At 33.2% G+C, this 22,271-nt stretch overlaps 2 protein-coding genes across 2 annotated transcripts; both read left to right on the top strand.

Moving 5' to 3' along the window:
* Window positions 1-1,165: 1,165 nt before the first annotated feature.
* GatC (glutamyl-tRNA(Gln) amidotransferase subunit C, mitochondrial) lies at window positions 1,166-12,187 on the top strand. The gene is made up of 2 exons (XM_074174554.1): window positions 1,166-1,557; window positions 12,025-12,187. The coding sequence occupies exons 1-2, from the start codon at window positions 1,244-1,246 to the stop codon at window positions 12,185-12,187; spliced, it is 477 nt and encodes a 158-aa protein (XP_074030655.1). The 5' UTR covers window positions 1,166-1,243.
* DNApol-gamma35 (DNA polymerase subunit gamma-2, mitochondrial) lies at window positions 12,177-22,206 on the top strand. The gene is made up of 5 exons (XM_074174553.1): window positions 12,177-12,635; window positions 18,423-18,584; window positions 18,769-18,955; window positions 21,569-21,792; window positions 22,112-22,206. Exons 1-5 carry the CDS (start codon window positions 12,177-12,179, stop codon window positions 22,169-22,171), a joined length of 1,092 nt encoding a protein of 363 aa, XP_074030654.1. The 3' UTR covers window positions 22,172-22,206.
* The last annotated feature ends 65 nt before the right edge of the window (window positions 22,207-22,271 follow it).

Genomic DNA, 22,271 nt, shown 5'->3' with positions numbered 1-22,271 from the left:
TGTTTGCTATTAATCCAAAAGGTCATCATTCTTTCGAGTTTTGGAAAATGTTTTGTTCGTTTGTTTACTGAAAATTGAACTTTATAATACATCTGTTAGATTCACACGTTAAAAGGTACGACCTCGTTAGTCCTTAGCTCGCACAAGTTTCGACTTCTGAGGGATATAGGTACAAACGAACACAACTTCACTTCCAACAATTATTTTATTACTCATTTATGACTATTAAGTATTACCATTTTAACGATGAGATAGGAACTCCCTTGAATTTTGATATTTCTCACTCCTACGCATATCTGAGTACTAAAACTGAAATTGAATTTATGAATAATATCGAAAATTGTGATGGTTCAACATATTCTTTGCGGACTCAGGTACGGTCACGATCTTTTGTTGATTTGATAGACGGAAGACGTACTGTGTCTGGCTCAGCTGAAGATGTATTCGTCAAGTAATGGAAATTGATGTCGTATACTCTGAAGAGAACATGAATTAATTCAACAAAAATTGATACGATGATGTACATTCCATATAGACATGCACAAACAGAGGGACCTCAGAGACGAAATCTCAAAGTTGCCACTGTTAGGCTATTACTCCATACTCTTTGTAACTGCGTTATTTAGTATTGTAGTACAATCAGTATGGGGTGGTAATCTTAACGAACAACTCTTGCAACTACGATCGTATAGTGAGACGGAAAACAAGAAGAAGGACGCACGTTTTGCCCATCAGGTTGGAATCATCAACAGGTTAGCGCAAATACCAAATGAATGGAATTGATTTGTTTCTAATTCTATCTAGGCAACAGGATTTATGTATATTTACAGCATTTCTTAAAGAAAAATGTACTGCCTCACACCTGTTATTCGTATAACGATATATTTCGAAACAGTTTTGAGATGTCTTTCATATTTTTTTTCATAAATTTAGGTTACTTCTTTTCTAATATTCAAAATTCTTTTTCTAAATAGTTTTTCCGTTGACAAACAAAGGTTCTCTAGAAAAAATATACTTTAGAAAAGCTGAATCACGTTCCAAAACTGTTTTACGTTCAGATAGATACGTCATCTGGATAGGTGACCAAAAAAGTAACCCATTTTTTAGATTTGACCTGGCTTCCTAGTAGCTTGAGCCAAAAAATATTTGAAAAATAAGAAGACTCAATCGAACTCAGAAGTAACCTCACTTTTTGCGCCGAAAATGAGTGAATTTCAGTAAGATCTTATTTTTATCGAAGATAATGTACCAAATACTTAGATCAAACCTAGTCAAGATTCGCTATTTTTGTTCAAGTGTAAAAACCCCTTTGGAAGCTATAGGAATTGCCAGGATAGTTCCACTGGAGAGGGTGCAATCAAAAATTGATGCAACCAAACTACCCCCAAAGACTAAAATAGATGCCAACACGATAGCACTACTCGAAAGACTGTCTTTAGTCGACTGTGAAAGCAAAAAAGCAATAGAAACTGTTGAATCAGCTTTAGAATTTGCCGATCAGATATTGCAGGTTGATACGACTAATGTGGAGCCTCTGATATCAGTCCTAGAAGACATGCAAGTGATTTTGATCTTTGATTGTTTTTTGTATAGTGTTTTCAGGCGTATACCGAATTGGCTTATCTAAACTTTCGGTTGTCTACTTTCATATCATTATAGAGAAAGTGGAAGATGACTATTAAAGAATGAACGTAATTAAAGTTACCACAAAGATGAGTAACAACAACTACTTCCAAATATATGACCATTGAAGTACAAGAAAATCACTTTTCTCATTGATTTTTTCACAGTTTTTATACAAAAGAAACTCCTATACATCATCTACACATCTTTCAAATGAGTTTTTATCGATGTATTCAATTGTCTTCTTTGAAGTTTTCCACTTTTACTTTAATGATGGAAGGAAAGCCGAAAGGTTTCGGAAAAGTATTTTGAAGAGGGCAAAATCCAGGCTAGTGAGATGAATGGAATCTCAAATAACATTTCGTCTGCTACTGGGATAGACATCAGTATATGTGTTATATCTCAAAATCCCAGTGACATTCTTTACTGAGACTTCTAGATATAATTTTTGTTCTTGCTTTGAACAGATGTATCACTGATGTCTGACGTAATAGCAGAAGACATGTTTGGTACTCTAGGCCTACGAGCCTGGGTGTTGTTCTTTTCAATCTGGCCTTGAAAACCTACTTATGTTCCTAAATATCCTTTTTTCTACTAGACATTTTAGACTTTAATCATAAAAACCAGCAAGTACTGAAAGGTAGAGCGGTTTTGCATCCTGTTGTTCTAAATCGCTAGCCAGAATCTCATTTTGGTATATATTTGAAAATACCTTGAAGAGGAAACGTAAAAAGTCTCCACCGATCATAACTTTTGACTGGGACAAGAACTCTAGATCAGATGAAGTTTACATGAAATGGCATCATTTTCAAACACTTTTTTCTAGAAAAAACAATAGTGTTGTGATGCTACACTGGTTTCGATTTGAAAATTGGAAAAGTCAGTTGTTCCTGAGTACTTAGGAGTTCTATATTCTGCAAGCAATAAATATAATTTCTATAGAAAAAGCATGCTGAAGTAACTGTTCAACCCAATACATGTTGAAACTGGTGTAAGGGTTAACCATTCACTTCTTAACAATAATTAAATCTGTTCACAAATTCATGTTTTACATCTTCTCGACTTTCTGTGAATAGCTTGTACCACTTGTAAACATTTTTCTGACCCAGAGTACAATCACCGTATGCCACTGTCAATATTTTAAATGTTCTTGAGCACTCAATTCCATTTTTCACACACAATTTCATGCAAATTCTCTGATCCATTTTGTTGATAGCAGAAAATCGACAAACATACAAAACACTTCTAACTTGTATGCCTCTCACCAACAAACTAAATAAGCTAAACATCTGAAACTGTGAACATGTGTTCCAACTTAAAAAATTAATAATTTGGACATTTACCTTATCTTTTGAACAGTCCATGTATATCACAGAAAAAGAAAAAACATATAATGATAAATTACATTCTGTAACTCATATGAAAACGAATAAATACACTATATCAGATCAGCACCTAAAATGGACGAAACATTTCAATTTTGTAACAAAAAGGCTCAGAGTATTAATGCACAGTTTTTATGAACTGCGTGACATACTAATAATAATAATAACAACAATTTATTTTTCCTCAAGAAACATACAATGTTTATAGCAGGGAAAAAAACAATAATTAAAAAAAATACTATAACATAATTCAGTACGAACAGAGCACACAAATAAAAAGATAACTCAGAATTGAAACTTGAAAAAAATATAAATATACATATATATAGGCACATATACATTATTATCAACTTGAACATAAATGTACTCATCAGATAATATATATATATATATATATATATATATATATATATATATATATATATATATATATATATATATATATATATATATATACAAACAATAAATATTTTTTCAAATTGATCCGGAATTTTTGTTTATTAAATTTTTTCAAATTAATACCTTTATAATAAATCGAATTTTACCCAATATATGTTTTCATTTTCAATAATTTCAGATTGCCTGAATATCTTGTTAAATGGTTGTGTTGGTCACCATTGATTTTGAAAGTCAAATTTGAATGTTTGAGCTTATTTTTGGCCAAAGGATGCCAAATCTAATAGTTTTTTGGTTTATATAAGATTACTGTAGGCTCCTTGGAAGTTCAACTTGTATATACACCTTATAATTTTGTTTTGAAGTTTTTTAACTGGTTTCAATAAGGAATGTGTTGCCATGCCCTATACTCATATGAGATATTGAATTTTGGAATGTATTAATGAAAAATAAATCAATTTAAAGTATTTTAGGGTTACAACATTTCTTATTTTGAATAAAATTCCAAATATGGGAGCTATTTTTTTTCTTACCGTTTCAATGTGTTTTCTCCATGATACATTTTCATCTAGAATAAGTTTGATTGGATCTTTTCAATCAATTGATATAGATTTTTTGATATGAACATATATGAAGATTTTTGAAACATTAGTGTCATTTTATGGCATTGGAACCATAAAGATATTTGATCTTTTGAATTATTAATATAAATAAAATCTTATACTACTCTATACTTCTCTTGTCGAATCTATAGTAAAATATTGTATTCCTGCTTGGGGTACAAAATTCAAAAATGCTATTAGCCCATTACAAAACGCTCAAAATATTCTATTAAAAATTATCTTAAAAAAAAATAGACTCTTTTCAACTAGAGAGTTATATCAAGAACCTAACATGTTTACTATTCATTCACTATACACTTATCCATTATTTTATTTATTTACACATTTTTGAATGTTTTTGAAATCGATGTTTGTATGTATAATTGTTTTGAAATATATTGAACTGAATTGAATATCATTTATTTTATTTTATTTATATATAATCTATAGAAAATACATCCTATTAATTAAATTGAAGGATGTAGCCGATAGAAAATCATAATTAAGAAAAGAGAAATGAAATTTTCTATGTTTTTTACCACTTTTATTTGTAACTAACGTTACTGCAGTTTTGTCCTATAAGGACTATAAAGTTTAATGTATAAGTTTGAAAATGTACGTATAGAACGAAACTGCAGTAACGTTAGTTACAAATAAAATACAATAAACTTTATTGTATGAGAAGTGGTAAAAAACATAGAAAGTTTCATTTCTCTTTTCTTCATTCCATTAATTGATTACAATTTTAACTGTTATTAATTTAGTGAGCTACAAAACTAATTATTAATAATTAATATAAACAATAATACTAAAAAAATTACTCTAGTATAAGTTAGAGAAACCGACATAGTTTGTAGAGAGGTGCGTTTTTGTCTCGATTAGCATGTTTTCTCTCGTTTGATTTGCTCATTTTCAAGTTACCAATCTGTGATAATGTGAAAATATATTGTTTCTGAAAAAAGAAGGTTTTTTTTTTGATATTATCATTCGTAACTTTGCACAGTCTATAGAGAGGTGCATTTTTGCCAAGATTAGGGAGAGAAAATAGAGGTGTGGTGCTGTGATTATAATTATATCATATAAGAAAGCATTTATGGAAAAATCTGTTACCCTGGAGCTTCAGTTTTGATAGAGGAATACAAGTGAATTCCATGAATGAACTGTGCAATAATATCATTAATGAAAATACCCCAGAAACTTAAAAAAAATACGAAATGAATTTGTAAACAAACTCCATTATTGTCACGAAGTGAATGGTGAACATTGATTGGTATAACGGAATAAAATTATTATTCAACTCGTGCTATTGTTTCGTTTGCAGATACTTGAAAAAAGTACTCTTATATACAACTGATAATGATTCAGCAACAGCTGGTTCGATTCCCAAACAAACCAGTATAAGACAGAAAATTGAATGACATCTCAAAACCCCCCATACTATTAAAAAAATTGATAGTATCAAAACTCTGTCCATCCAACAATCAAAGTAACCTAAGAAATGATAGATGCGTGATCAATACATGATCAGCACGCACATTTGCATCTATTGGGTAAAATAAACAAGTCTCCTTACGCTGATCAAATTCAACTGTCATCAGCTGGCGGAATTAATTCAGGTTTATCTCGTCAGAGTCAGAAATGCTTTATTGTCATAAAAGTTTAGGTTTTGTTGACAAAGCAGGCTTAAACTAAAACAATCTGAAACATTAAAATAAAGGTCATGAATTAAAACAAGATATTAATATGGTTCAAGTACAGTTTAAAAAGTCTGCGATAAAAAATTTTATACTATAATAAGCTTTATCTAGCAGAAGTTTTTTTACTCTTTTTCGAAACTGCATAACATATTATTTCGTGTTTTTCCAGAGGGAACATGAAGATTTACTTGGGCAAGAAGAGTTGAACAATTAATTCTTAAATTAAGCAATTTATGAAGGAATATAATATCTATATGATCTCTGCGTAAACTAAGTTTCGGTAAACCAGTTACAGACCGAATTTCTGAAAAAGAGTGATCACTGAGAGGTATAGACAACTCAAAGGCAATATATTTTATAAATTTGTTTTGTACTTTTTATATAGTGTACTTATGAATTTCATAAGTTGGTGACCAAACACTGCTACAATATTCTGTAATTGATCTAACCAAAGCGAAATACAATAACTTAATAGAATTAATATTTGTGAAGTCTTCTGTAGTCCTGCATACAAAGCCTAACATTTTCCTTGCTTTGCTAGAGATCTGTTCATACTGCAGGTGAAAATCCATTTTGACATCCACCACTACACCAAGATCTCGTATGGATTTCACCGATTCTAATAGTTTGCCTGCTATAGTATACATATTGTTGTAATGAGTAAGTGATCTAGAAAAAGACAAACTTTTGCATTTAGACACATTCACATCCATATCATTTTCTACACACCATTCAGTAAAAGATGTAATGTCATTCTGAATATGTTCGTAGTCAACTGTGGGATACATTGGTTTTGAATATTTTCAAGTCATCAGGAAACATTAGTACTTCAGAATGACTAATTTTGGTTTTGATATCGTTGACACAGATATTAAATAGAAATGGCCCTAAATGGCTTCCTTGTGGAACTCCTGAGCTAACCGAGATTTGTTGAGATGTAAATCCTTTAATTTTTACAACTTGTGTTCTGTTACATAGATAATTTGTGAGCCATTTCAATAAATTCCCAAAGAAACCGATTGCCTTCAATTTTGCACAGAGAATCCTGTGATTAACTGTGTGAAATGCTTTGGAAAAATCTGTGTATATCACATCCACTTGCTGTTTTTTCTCCAAAGCATGTAAGATATACTGAGAGTAGAGCAACAAATTAGTATTGGTCGATTTGCCCTGGCAAAAACCATGTTGCTCATCGATTATCTTTGTGCTTTTTGTATATTAGGCAGACTGTTTCTAAAATAAAGAGGCAGTAGACTGTTGAGATGTGATGAGTTAAAAAAGGGGTTTACAGCAATCTTTGACTCTTGCTCTGGTAATGAATCTCACTGCTCTTTTTTGAATTGTGAAAACTTGACTCATTAAGTTTTGACAGCTGCTCCCCCAGAAACAAACTCCGTACCGCTAGTGGGGTTTGAAAAGTGCAAAGTATGCTTTCCTAGCAGAGTGATAGTCCAAAAAGTTAAAGATAGACCTTATCACATAACAAATTGAGGATAATTTTTTGCATAGTATATGTACTAATATGTGGTCTTAATTTTAATTTGTTGTCTATGTTGAGGCTTAAGAAATTTGTTCTGTAGTTTATGATCAATGATGTGTTCTTCAAGAATTATATGGTCTAGGTTACGTTTAAAGGGCATTATATTAGTGATATATTGAAAGATAATAAACTGGCATCACACCATTGTTTAACTTTGCCTATATCATGTTCTACCCTAATTTTTAGTGCATCGGTGCTTCTTCCATGCCAAAGTATAGACGTGTCGTCAACAAAACTTGTGAATTTGCCTTCAATCGATATATATGCCAGATCATTTATACAGGGTCTTGCAACAGTGGCGCGGTGTTCCATATCTCAATTTAGGAAACAGATAGGAATCTAAATTTCTATAATATCACCTCATTGCACAAGCTAGACAAAATGAAAATATTGGCGGTCACACAGTGTTCAATTTTTTCTGGGCGGATCCCAACTGTGTTTTTTTAAATAGCAACCTATATTTTTTAGTGCTTTTTCGGTTTCTACATAGAAAATAAAAGACACTTCAAGTGTCATTGACGGTTTTCGAGATATCTAACATGACAGGTTTTTTTTCCAATATTCGTCACTCAGAATATTTGAAATTATAAAGTTGTGCCAAGTCCCATTGTATTGTTTTTTTGGTCAAATATTCTACAGTGGTAACTCTGTCAAACGATATATCTGAAGTCGACCTGTGATGTACAGGGTATGAAAAACCGCTTGCCACATATTGTAAATGAAAATTTGCAGAATCTTCCTTATTTTAAATGGAACACCCTGTATATTATTGATACATAAGGAGCATCAACGAAACCTCTACAAATTTCATTGAGTATTCCCTATGGCTAGGTTCAATAGTTTTTCTTAAAAAAGCATTTTTTTCGAAAAAGGGTCGTTCTTCCTATTTTTACGCCATAAATTCGATGAAAGACTTTTTTCAAAGCGAAATCCATTTGACGACTGATAAGAATGTACGAAAGATATCTTGTTTCAATTTTGTACATTATAGCGTGTCCTAACAAATATTTTTTTCTAAATGAAAAATAATTTTTTTCATCGGATGTAGAATTTTTCCCATAAATCGTGCAATATCAAACCAAACAAGATTAAATGAAAAAACATGTGAATATTACTTATTTTTTTTTTCACTTTATGGTATATATTCATGAATTCAGGGCTTAAGTTCTAGATATTTAAATTTGTCAACTGATAAACTACAAAACTAAAAAAGGAAGAGTTTAATGAAGGTTAATAATGCAACTTTTATAAAATATGTTCGACATGTCTTCCATTTTCTTGAAAGCAGAGCTGAAGTCTATGTTTGAAAGACTGTTCTATCCTGCGCAAGACAGCTGGTGTAATGCTGCCAAAAGCATCCGTTATTCTAAGTCGCATATTTTTGGAAGAAGAAAAAATCCAGTTTTGTTGAATCTGGTGATCTAGCGGGCCACCGTACAGGCCCATTCCGTCCTATACATTTATTGGGAAATACTTCATTTAGATGATCTCTCACTTTTGCCGAATAGTGAGCAGGTGCAACATACATTGTTCCATTCATATGTACCTGAAAAAAGTATGGACCAATTACATATTCTCCAATGATGCCTCCCCAGACATTTATCGACCACCTATATTGATAGTCCACCTGTCTCAATAAGTGGGGATTTTCTGTCAAATAATAATGGTAATTATGTCGATTCACAAATCCATTTTTATGGAATGTCGATTCATACGACCATAAAATGTTATTGAAAAAATATTTGTTTCGACGAATTTTTCCCATGGCCCAATTGCAACACTCTTTTCTCAAAATCGGTATATGTAGTATGAGATGGATGAAAGCGATGTTTCTTCAAAACTCGTTGCACCGATCTCTCACTTATATCCACCATTTCACCAAAATTTGTCGTTGACTCCTACTAGGATCTTCTTCAACAGCAAGTAGAACTCGCAATTCATTATCTTCATTAGTAGCTGGCTTGATGCGCTCATGTTTAGAATAATTGATACGTCCAGTTTCAACAAATCGTTTAATTTCATTTTATTCGCTGAAGGTTGTTTTAGACCGAAAAAATATGGCACAAACTTCGAGATTATTGAAATTATTGTAATTATTTAAGAACGTACATTTTGCGGTGTAATTCAAAACTTGTTTATCTAGCAACAGGTAATTTTAGGCATGGGGCGATATTTTAAGGAAAGGCTTGGACAAAAACTATGCATCAATTGAAGAAATTGCACGGTGTTCTATTTAGGGAATAAATGTGTTATAAACATAACATATATCTCGATCACAGTCGTCACATATGGATTTCACAGTAAAAAAATCATTGATATTATGACGATACAATAAATAGAGAGTTGTCATTTTTAGAAAAAAACAATTAAAAAACTATAGGACACGCTATCATGTACAAAATTGAAAAAAGATATCTGTCGTACATTCTTCAGTCGTCAAATGGATTTCGCTTTGAAAAAAGTCGATTTTATGGCGTAGAAATAGAAAGAACGACCATTTTTACAAAAAAATGCATTTTTAAGAAAAACTATTGAACCTAGCCATAGGGAATACTTAGTGAAATTTGTAGAGGTTTCGTTGGCGCTTCTTATGGATCAACAATATAGAGGGTGTTCTATTCAAAATAAGGAAGATTCTGCAAATTTTTATTTACAATATGTGGCAAGCGGTTTTTCATACCCTGTATATCACAGGTAGATTTCAGATATATCGTTTGAGAGAGTTACCAATGTAGAATATTTGACAAAAAAAATTCAATTGGACTTGGCACAACTTTATAATTTCAAATATTCTGAGTGACGAATATTGGAAAAAATAACCTGTCATGCTAGATATCTCGAAAACGTCAATATTTTCGAAGTGAAGATATACATAAAGTGTCTTTCATTTTCCATGTAGAAACCGAAAAAACGATAAAAAATATAGGTTGCCATTTGAAAAAACACAGTTGGGATCCGCCCAGAAAAAATTGAACACCCTGTGTGACCGCCAATATTTTTATTTTGTCGAGCTCGAGTAATAAGGTAATATTATAGAAATTTAGATTTCTATCTGTTTCCTAAATAGAGATATGGAACACCGCGCCACTGTTGCAGGACCCTGTATATAATAAAAACAGCCAAAGGGCCGAGGACAGATTCCTGAGGTACTCCGCATTTAATGCTCATTTTATCTGAAGATGAACTTTGGAAATTCATTACTCGAACGTGATCTGATAGATATGACAAACCACAACAAGATGTTTCCTCTAAATCCGTATATTTCAAGTTTTTGAAGCAATATTTTGTGAATCAACACAGTCGAAGGTTTTTGTCAGATCACAAAATACTGCCACTGCTTGAAAGCCTCTAAGTGATTGGAGTGAAGGATTTGATTTTTGTCGAGAAAATTTAGGATTCTCTTTTTTATTAACTTTTCCACTATTTTAGATAGAGTTGGCAGTAAAGAAATAGGCCTAAAGTTCACGGGTATATTAAAACCGCCTCCTTTAAATAATGGGATAACCTCAGCAGTTTTTAGACAACCTGGAAAAATACCATTTATGAGAGATTCATTTAAAGCTTCTGCTAAGATATCTAATACAGTGTTTGGCAGTCTAAGAAAAATTTTAAGTGAGAGATCATCCCATCCTGAAGAGTTTTTATTTTTTATGTTAGAGAGGCTTTCTTTTAGTTCATTTCCAGAGGTTGTGCAATAGTTGAATGAGTTCGATATGGCTACATGCCTAAGGTAACTCATTGGGTTCTCATTGGTTGATTTTTTTTCTATTTTTCAAACAATGGAACAGTAGTAAGTGTTTAATTCGTTTGAACTCAGTTCAGTATCAACAAAAGATTTTTTGCTTTAGCCTCTTAATTCGTTAACAATTTTCTATGTTTTCTGCTGTTTATTATTTGCATTTGATATTCGATTGCTGTAATAAGTTTTTTTTCACATTTTTTTTTAAATTTTTCTATAAATGTTTCGATAATTGTTATAGTAGATGATGAAAAGAGCATAATCTCTGAAATATACTTTATGCCTTTTGTCATCCAAGCCTTCTTTTTCTTTAGTTTAATGTTTTGAAGTGGAAAAGCTTCATTCAAAATGGTAAGCAATTTTTTGTGAAAGTCACGTAGAGGATCATCAGTTGTCTTCAATTAGAATTATTACACAATTCTGTAAATTTCCTCACGATTTAATATCCACAAAGTTGTTTGTGGAGTTTATGAAATTACTATGGATCTTCATCAAGTAAAGGCCGAATTAATCAGAAAAAAAAGAACACTTACACAAAATTGCATCATGGTCAGACAAACCTGTATTGACTACTTCACAACTTATTTTTTCTTCATGTAAATTAGAACAAACATAATCCGATAAACTTGATGAATATTTACAATGTCTCTTAGGCATCTCAATGTGCAATTTTAAATTGTATGTATTGAATATATTATCAATCAAGGTCTTGCTTTGCAATGCATTGTTTAAGTAATTTATATTAAAGTAACCTGTTAATAGAACAGATACATAAACGGTATTTTAAGGTTTGAAATTTCCTGTATCCAGCCGCATATTGTTGAAAGAAATCGGTCTTTCCTTAGTGCGACTCTGTACAAGCAGCCTTGTCTGGGAGATCACATGCACTATGCATGATGATGTTTTAGAGCACTCTTTTGCCTAGATTGACAGAGTATAGGGGGCAAGTGGTGTGACACTATTGTTTTTTCCTGAAAATGGTGACTTTTCATGTGAAATTTGTCTGATCCTGGCATCTGTATAATATTTTGTAATGTTTCAGACCTCTCAGGGTTCGCGAAGACGAAATAACTGACGGTAACTGTAAAGAAGCAGTTTTGAAAAACGCTGCCTTGACAGAGGAGGAATACTTCGTCGCTCCTCCCGGAAATATACCTCTAGAAAGCAGAGAAGACCCACTATTCGATAGAGACCATGCTTCATAAAATATTGAACTTAGCGACTTCCAACGGCTTCGTTAAAAGAACCGTCCTCGCCCATCTCAACATGAGCCAGTACGAAATAGGTCCTATCGGAGAGATTCTCAGGCATAATCTGATGACAGAATGGTACTATAATATTGTCTTCAATAAGGACGTCACTGTAATTATGAATAACGGTGATTTTACCGGAACCTATGAATACTTGAAGGCGTTTTGTTCTGATAGGTTACCTTTCGGTATTGCCGATATTAAGAAGCTCAAAAAGAGTTATAGTACTGATGAAATAATTGAACACTACAAGAAAGGTAGAGACAATAGAAACACCAGTTTCAAAGACTTGATGAGACACGAAGAAGACTCACTGTGCAATTGCACGATTTTCGTGCCGCCGAGTAATTCTACTAGGTTCTTCCATCAGTGGCAACAGCAAAGAAGGATGTGGTGGAGGAAGGTAAGGTATATATATGCAGTGAAATCAGTAAAAAAAAAAACATCACTCTGCCAACTTTTCCAACACACTTCGATTGTTTTTGAGAGTCATATTATGGTTTTCATAAAAAATCAATCCACCAAAAAATTTTCTCACCAACTACTAATGAATAACTATGCTTTTATACATTACTTAATAATATACAGTTATGAAAATCAAAAAATGTAGCAAACTAAATTTTTCTTACAACAATTCATAGTTAGTATACAGGCTGATTCACGGTGGATGGCACATTAGACGTTTCTGGTGAACCAGACAACGGATCACTTTGAAAATTTAATGGAGGGCATATTTGGACATTCTCTAGCCAACTAAAATATTTTCGACAATGCGGTGTTGCCGCTTCTATTAGAAAGCAGTAGCAACTTTGATTTTTCAAATGGAACACTCTGTATATAATATTATTTTTGGAGTCTCCAACAATTGCCCGACAACTTTTCTTGATATTTCCCTATACCTATCTGTTACCGTTTTCGAAATAAAAATTAATTTCAATTTTTTTCTTCGAAAATCATGACTTCTAAAAATGCCGATATCTTTTAGTTAAGAAGTACTATGATATCGAAATTTGGTTTGGAGTTAGGTGATACTTGGACACTTCCCACACGTCAGCCTAATCTCCGTTACTTCAATACAGGGTGGTAAAAAAATACAGTTTTTTCGTTTGCTTGAAAAAGTTGCTGAAATTTGATTATTTTAAATGGAACACCCTGTATATTATTGAAAATTCGGAAAGCTGCTGAAATTTGCTTTCTTTCTATGTATATCATACCTATACCTAACTAGTCAAGTTTCGGACTTATGAACATTTATTTGTGAAAATGTCCCTTCAGAATGGTATTTCCATTCGGTATTTGGTAAGCAGGCCATGATTACTATTTGACAGTAGCGTTGTGACATTCTCCTAATAATATCGACATTTTCGTCACTTCAGAAGTTGCAAATACCTTCAAAACGATGGAACAAAACTATTCAAACGAAGTTCTTATGAATTTGTTTATTATTTTTGGACAGTGTGACAAAATTATCAGCAGAACATGTAGAAAGTTCAATGAAATGTATCCGAATCTACCGCCAATGAACCTCAAGAAATTTATACGAATTCAGAACAATTTCAATGCATTTGGATCAACTTTAAAAGCACCAAGAAACTTGCCTCGACCGGTAACTTTCGAAGACAACCAGATTAATGTCTTAGCATATTTTCACGCATTTCCCGAGTCATCGATAAGAAGTGCTGAAGAATATTTGGGTATAAAATATTCATCGGTTCAAAGAATCTTGCGAAGACATAAAATGCATGATTATAAATTCACCAAAATTCAAGCAATGAAGCCTCAAGATCCTCAACAGAGAGTAGAATTTTGTGAAATGTTGTTGACACACATTCAAGAAGATCCACTTTTTATAAATAAAATTATTTGGACTGATGAATCGAAATTTTCGAGAGAAGGGATTTTCAATAGAAAAAATCGTCATTATTGGTCCAGTGAAAATCCTCACGTCACAAAAGAAGCCGGATTTCAAGAAAAATTTAGTTTTAATGTCTTCTGCATGTTGATGGACAACAAATTGAGGTACGTGATATACGAGGAGTCATTAACATCCAGAAGCTACCTGAATATTTTGGAGAATACTGTAGACAGTTTTGTGGATAATCTGCCACTCGAAGATTATCGAAACTGTTGGTACCAACTAGACGGAGCTCCTGCACATTGCACAAGAGAAGTGAGCGCAGAACTGGATAGACTATTTGACGATCGGTGGATGAGGCGCTTGGGACCATGGAATTGGCCAGCGAGATCACCCGATCTTAATCCATTAGATTTTTATTTGTGGGGAATGTTTAAAGAAAAAGTTTACAAAATACCCGTGCGTTCGAGAGATGAATTGTTAGAAAGGATTGCCCAAACATTTGAAGATTTGGATCCCAATGAAATCAGATCTGCCACTACGAAAGCAGTCAACACCCGCATTTTAAAGTGCTTGGAAGTGAACGGCCAGCGATTCGAACATATTTTGAAATATTCCACATGATTGTTTTACTTTTTTATAATTATTCATATCAATATTTCCAATCTCAAGTTTCTTGGTGCTTTTTTAAAGTTTATCCAAATATATTGAAATTGTTCTGAATTCGTATAAATTTCTTGAGGTTCATTGGCGGTAGATTCGGATACATTTCATTGAACTTTCTACATGTTCTGCTGATAATTTTGTCACACTGTCCAAAAATAATAAACAAATTCATAAGAACTTCGTTTGAATAGTTTTGTTCCATCGTTTTGAAGGTATTTGCAACTTCTGAAGTGACGAAAATGTCGATATTATTAGGAGAATGTCACAACGCTACTGTCAAATAGTAATCATGGCCTGCTTACCAAATACCGAATGGAAATACCATTCTGAAGGGACATTTTCACAAATAAATGTTCATAAGTCCGAAACTTGACTAGTTAGGTATAGGTATGATATACATAGAAAGAAAGCAAATTTCAGCAGCTTTCCGAATTTTCAAAAATATACAGGGTGTTCCATTTAAAATAATCAAATTTCAGCAACTTTTTCAAGCAAACGAAAAAACTGTATTTTTTTACCACCCTGTATTGAAGTAACGGAGATTAGGCTGACGTGTGGGAAGTGTCCAAGTATCACCTAACTCCAAACCAAATTTCGATATCATAGTACTTCTTAACTAAAAGATATCGGCATTTTTAGAAGTCATGATTTTCGAAGAAAAAAATTGAAATTAATTTTTATTTCGAAAACGGTAACAGATAGGTATAGGGAAATATCAAGAAAAGTTGTCGGGCAATTGTTGGAGATTCCAAAAATAATATTATATACAGAGTGTTCCATTTGAAAAATCAAAGTTGCTACTGCTTTCTAATAGAAGCGGCCGCCTTGTCGAAAATATTTTAGTTGGCTAGAGAATGTCCGAATATGCCCTCCATTAAATTTTCAAAGTGATCCGTTGTCTGGTTCACCAGAAACGTCTAATGTGCCATCCACCGTGAATCAGCCTGTATAAGTTTGTACATAAGAAAGAAGATTCATTTCAAATTTCACACAATTTATTTTACAATCCTCAATCTTTTCAACTGCAATTTATTATCAAAAAACTATTTCTTATTGGCCAATGATGATTTATATCCGACAGAACAAAACCATAGATCTCTTGAAGTTTTGTTTTTTGGAACACCGAAAAACTTTTTATCTGGTATGGATGATCTGTTTCTACAACTAGGTATAAAACATATTTCAACCATTTTGGTGGTAGTAATGGTAAAATTCAATCCAAAAATAACCAGTAAATATTTTTTTCTCGGGTCATATTCACACCGAATTGACAACAATAACAACAAAAATGGCGTCTGTCAAATTGTGATTCGATATTAAAAACACAATTCACTTGGCAACACCACTGTAGACACTATCAATTTTATTGGTCAACAGACACGCTGCCAATTTGAACTCTTGCTTCTCGAATTGTTCTTTTTTCTGCAAACATAAAGATATCTTGGGAACGATTAGGTTTGATTAATATAATATACCCCCAGACTATAAGCAAACCAGTATAATTTTCAATAGCCTGAAACAAGCCCATTATGCCCCAGCCACCGTTATCACTAGATTTCGCCCTCTGCGACTTTTTCCTGTTCCCAAGATTGGCGTTCAGGGACGATTGAGGAGATAAAATTTGAATCGCTGATGAATAAATACACACATCGGAGAAGTCTAGGGATGTTTTTAAAAATGGCAATAATTTTTTTAAGATCACTAGGGAAAAAAAAGTTGACGGGTGATTATTAAACGAATGTAACTCACAACAAAATTTATTAAATGGTCAAAAATACTGAGTGGGCATATAAGCAAAACTAAAAAATAATATGGCTCTTCTTTGGCACCCCGAAAAAAAATCATAATACAAAAAAAATTGGATTCAGTACAAAGTATGGCCTCCACGCTGGTTTATTACGGCCCTACATCTATCGTGCATCGACAAAATGAGATTGTCAATGTCTTTTTGAGGTACATTTGCCCATTCAGCGATTAAAAGCTCTCTCAATTGAAACGTTGTGTGAATGTTCCCCATATGCGGAGTAATTCTTCGTTGAAGCATGTCCCACACATGCTCGATGGGATTCAGGTCCGGTGATTGTGCTGGCCATGGCAATACATCAACTCCTTCGTTGGTGAGCCAGTCAGTCACTAGACGCGCGACATGTGGACGAGCATTATCGTGCATTAGGTGGAAGTTTTCACCAACAGCACCAGCAAACGGACGGACGATAGGTAGAAGAATGGTGTCGAGGTACTGTCGAGCTGTGAGGGAGCGATTTGGAAAAACGAGATCAGTTCTGCCGCCGATCATGATTCCGCCCCATAGCATTACTGTACCACCTCTGTATGTGTGGACTTCCTGGACGTGTCTCAAACGTTTAATATTTCCAGGTCGTCTCCACAGTCTTACTCGACGAGAATCTGGATGAAATCCAAATCTGGATTCGTCTGTAAACAAAACTGTGGCCCAATCATTTGCATCCCAGTTTTGATGTTCTTGACACCACTCTAATCTTCTACCGCGATTGCCTCTCGACAAAGGTGGACATCTAAGTGGCCTTCTGTCGTGGAGATCTGCTTCATGCAGTAGATTTCTGACAGTATCACGACCAATGGTTACCTGGTGCGTCTGCTGCAACACGTTAACCAACTCAGGTGCTGTGATTGTCGGTTGTCTTCTTGCGGTTGTCCAAAAATCGGTCTTGAACTGCAGTTGTAGTGCGTCCTCGCCCTGGATATTGTTCGGCTGGACTGCCAGTTTCACGGAAACGCCGCCACAATCGACTGATAACACTTTGGGAGACCCCCAAACGAAGAGCTACATCATTTTGTCGCATGCCACCTTGAAAAAGCTCTACAGGTCTATTCATCTCAGCCAATGGTAAGTGATGGCGTTCCATGTTAAAGCACAATATTTCCAGTTTAATTGCTGAGCAAGAACTGCATAGAACGTACACACTCGACACTTTCAGATTATTCATTTTAGCCGAAAACCTACAGTTTGTAAAAAAACTTGATAAAAGATTAGTTACCGTTTTTGCAGGCTTTGTTCAACCCATAGAAATCTACAGGGTGTTCGAGTGTACCAATTTAACCGAAATTAAACGGCCTCATGCATTTATTTTTATGATATTTAGTATGTTATAAAAATATCCCTAGACTTTTCCGATGTGTGTATATATTTTGTGAGAAAAATGGAAAATTGCCTTATTTTTTTAACAGCCCTCGTATCTCATTATATATTCATTGGAAAACTAAGTTACTACAGTTGAGATTGTTGGTGTTTTAACTCATCTCATCAATTAATTATTCGTGCAGGGAATTTTCCAACAGATGAACTCTAGGTAGCTCTAGTAAAACCGCTTCACAAACAAGGCAGCAAATCATAAATATCCAACTTTATGCCATTAAGCCCACCAACAGATTCATAAAAGATCTTTGGAAATGTAATGGCTGAACATTTTACTTAATTTTTTATAAACTTCAATCTATTCTCCAACCAACAGTATGGCTATTTAAAAAACAAATCCATTGATCCATCTGTGAACCAACAACTATCTGCTCCTAATATTTTCTACTCAGCCAGAGGACTAAGTTCAGCCTTATTTAGAATTCCATTCTCCTCTTGTCACAATGAACGTTGATCAAATAAGCTGTAAATTTGTTTAAGTGAATCGTAACTAGTTTTCAGCGGGGCCGGGAAGATATTCCCTGACAGATATCAAGAAAGGCGACAACAATTCGCAAAGAGTGGAAATAATTGTAAAATATCCATGGGGTTCTGAATCTCTTGAAACTATTACTCTAGGCAGTCATGACAGGAAACTTACTAATGCCCAACTAGAGGTAAGTCAGATAACTATTCATTCAGACAAATCAAATTCATAGACGCCATTTTCAATTTTATTGTAACAAAATCTATGAAAAGCACAAACTAATAAACCTGTTTTCATAACAGAGCAATTATTAAATAATTAATAAAAGTACGATTTTTTTTATGATATTCACTGATTTCCTGAATTTCATATAGTTCCAGGAGAACAAAAAAACCATTCACGCTCACGCCATTGTCAGTCAGATAAATCTAACATCGATGTTCATGAACTCCATCTGCGACGCTTTCGATGAAACCCTTGTTGTGAATAAAGCTAGGAAGTTATTGAGGCTACACAAAAAATTGGCACCTTTCAAGATTAGTTTGGCTGTTAGTGGGGCAGGTGAGTGACATTACGTTCTGGAAACTACGGTCACTACTACCAGTTCAGTGGTGGTACCATTCCTCCTTTTGCGCTTGTATGTATCTATTGAACTGGTCTTCCAAACATATATCCATATGTGAGTCATAACTGTTATATTGTGAGACTTTTCCTTACGTACTGTATGTATGTTTTTATATATTTTCAATATGACGTACCTAAGCAAATTTTGTAATTGCGGATATTTTTGAGTGTAACAGAAATTGTAATTTGAGGTCAATAAAATTTCTTTCTCTCTTAGAAAACTGTAGTCTATTTCCTTAGGCAACAGAGTAATAAATCATAAATAAGTTTCACAGGCATACATAATTGTGTTTGGAAAAAAGTAACATTTAAAGTATTCAATGTTTTATAATTTGACATAACAAATTTCAAAAAGACTTTATAGTTGTATGTATAATGTGAGTAATGAAAATATAAACCCACATTATTAATTAATAGATTTTATTTTCACTTTTATTTGTAACTATCGTTACTGCAGTTTCGTCCTATAAGGACATTTTCAAACTTATACATTGAACTCGTTGTAACGTTAGTTACAAATTAAAGTTGTAAAATACATAGAAAGTTTCATTTTTACACGCTTTACATTAGCTTCACCTGTATGTATGTTTGTTTGTAACTCTGAAGCTCTGGATCTGTATTGACAGAATTATCGGCATTATTGCTTGATCTATTCGCGGGCAGATGGCGCTGTACATAACCTCATTGATATTTCTTGATCTATTCGCGGGCAGATGGCGTTGTACGTAACTATCAATTATTGCTTGAGCTATTCGCGGGCAGATGACGCTATACATAACTATCAACATTGTATACAGAAAAGTTATTATGTTGTTTGAGAGGAATTTTACATTCGTGCGCCGTCTGTTAAAGATTTATAATACTAGTGACTAGAACTTTAAAAAAAATTATTTTTGATTTTAAATCGGAATAAAAAGTGAAAAATAAATATAGTTTAAAAAACTAAAAAAAAAAAAGCTTTTAAAGAACATTGAACTAAAAAGTTAAAAATATTTTTTTTCAAATAAGCTTAAAACCGTAACGAACGAAAAATACATGTAATATTGTGAAAAAAGCGTGGGCGCTTGTACACAAAATATGGTGTCACATTTGACCCTGAACTGAGTTTCTCCATCCACTATGACACAATAACATGCTCAGCCAAAAGGATGCTAGGGCTCATTTATCGTAACTGTAAGAACTTTCGTAGCAGAGACAGTTTTTTAACTCTTTTCAATGCATACGTCAAATCTCGGCTGGAATATGCCTCCCTTATATGGTCACCCATATACAATGTCCACATAAACAAAATCGAGTCTATACAAAGAGGCTTCATGAAATATATTACTTACAAGCTAGAAGGAGTTTACCCTGAACAAGGCATCGACAACAGAATACTACTGAATAAATTTAATAAATCATCCCTTCAAAACCGAAGAACCTACTACTCTATAATTTTCATTTGTAAACTAGTGAATAATCTGATTGACTGTCCCGAACTACTCTCCCACTTCAACTTTCATGTTCCACGAATCAATTCTAGAAATGAACTGACTTTTTATCTACCAAATTCTAGAACAAACATATTACTCAAGTCACCAGTTGTTGCAATGAGCAAACTTTACAATCAACTCTGTGAAAATCTCGACATTTATTATGAAACTATTGGTCAAATTAAGAACATCGTTAAGAAACTTTTACACTATAGTCAAAATACATGAGCCCAAATTGAAAATTATTCTACCATGTGAGCTCATTACTACTACTGTATTACTGCTGAATTATGTTTTTTTTTTTTGTAATACACCTGAACTATGTTTTTACTTGTTAGCTCTATATCTGACTTAAGTTTTTTTTTTCAATTACTCTCCTAGCTTGCTGCACATAAGTGTTCCACCTAATTTTTTGCTTAACTCTCCTAAATGTTTATTTTATTTTTTGTTTACTCGCTTCAGGTGTTTCTAGTTGATAAATTAGTATTGTATTCATGTATATGTGTATGTATGTATATATGTATGTGTATTGTGTGTATATAGGCAGATATAAACTGTAACATGCTTGTTAATAATATTAATGTCTTGTTATTGGGATTTATTCCTAATTAGACATTAAACAATTTTTTTTTTTATTAATCATGACACAGTAGAATATTTACTGAGATATGGAGCTATAAAGACATGATGACATTAAAACAGACGAAACTTTTGAAATATCCCAACCCAACGCATGCCACTGTAGGTAGAAAACGACCCTACAGTCTATAAAATATTTTGTTCGTGACCTATATGCAATAAAAAAATAGATTGGCCCTGGTAAAGTAGTATAAACCCGCCGACACCGCTGTGGCAAATCATAAAAAAAGTTTAATAGAGCCCCCTGTTAGCATTTTGCATTCATTACTTTTTACTATCAGAAAACTAGAGTATAGCAACAAATTGTCCGTTACTTTAATACGATATAAACTGTTTCCCAGTAATATATCACAGCACTGTCTCAAGTCTCCTTCGTTTATCATTTTCCTGATTTTGTATAACGAAGAATCAACAGTGACGGTATCAAATATATTTCCAGATCAGTCTTCCACGGCTGAACTTTCCGATCTCGCAGTATATATCTGCAGACAACTAAGAACCAACCATGTGTCTACTTTACTGTTGCCGAGTTCAAATCAACTGAAATTGGATGCTCAGTTCAAACAGTACGACGAACTTGGCGTGCCTTACACCATTCTACTGAGCGACAGCACTCTTAAAGATGGGATAGTTTTTTTGAGGAACAGGGAAACCACCCTCAAGGTAAAATAAATTTGTATTATTAATTATTCAATTTCAATTAATAAAAAATTCTGATTTCCATCATTTCAAATAAAGTTTTTCTTCTGAATGTGTGGTTATTTATACAGACAGACAGATTTCTGAAGGAATCTGCATTTGGAGGCAAAACTGTCTAACTCTTCTATAGTAATAGAGGCCTACACAATATTCTTAGTAAATTTAATAGATTATTAACTATTCCAATATTGAGAAGCAGTCTTAGTTGATTATTCAAGCATGTATTCTTTGTACTTCTGCACCTGATTGCATCGAGTAAAAATATTGATTTTTTTATTTTCAGGAACAAGTACATGTGAGCCAATTAGTGACTTATATAGACCAGTTATTGAAGAACTACTGAAGCATATTCATTTTCAATAAATATTTTGTTTATGAGTAGATATTTCAATATAAACATTTTCATGTCTTTAATCCCACTCCTGATGTTTCAGTAAACAAAA

Source organism: Leptinotarsa decemlineata, unplaced genomic scaffold (genome assembly GCF_025532065.1).
Source record: "Leptinotarsa decemlineata unplaced genomic scaffold, Ldec_3_MD MMD2_tig00000591_RagTag_RagTag, whole genome shotgun sequence".
NCBI lineage: Eukaryota > Metazoa > Arthropoda > Insecta > Coleoptera > Chrysomelidae > Leptinotarsa > Leptinotarsa decemlineata.
This window is presented reverse-complemented; position numbering and strand designations above follow the sequence as displayed.

Excerpts from the sequence above, each read along its gene's own strand:
- DNApol-gamma35 (XM_074174553.1), top strand. The coding sequence starts at position 12,177 with ATGCTTCATAAAATATTGAACTTAGCGACTTCCAACGGCTTCGTTAAA. Across the intron at positions 18,585-18,768 it reads TTACTAATGCCCAACTAGAG|TTCCAGGAGAACAAAAAAAC; the intron begins GTAAGTCAGATA and ends AATTTCATATAG. Across the intron at positions 21,793-22,111 it reads ACAGGGAAACCACCCTCAAG|GAACAAGTACATGTGAGCCA; the intron begins GTAAAATAAATT and ends TTTTATTTTCAG.
- GatC (XM_074174554.1), top strand. The coding sequence starts at position 1,244 with ATGTACCAAATACTTAGATCAAACCTAGTCAAGATTCGCTATTTTTGT. Across the intron at positions 1,558-12,024 it reads ATATCAGTCCTAGAAGACAT|ACCTCTCAGGGTTCGCGAAG; the intron begins GCAAGTGATTTT and ends GTAATGTTTCAG.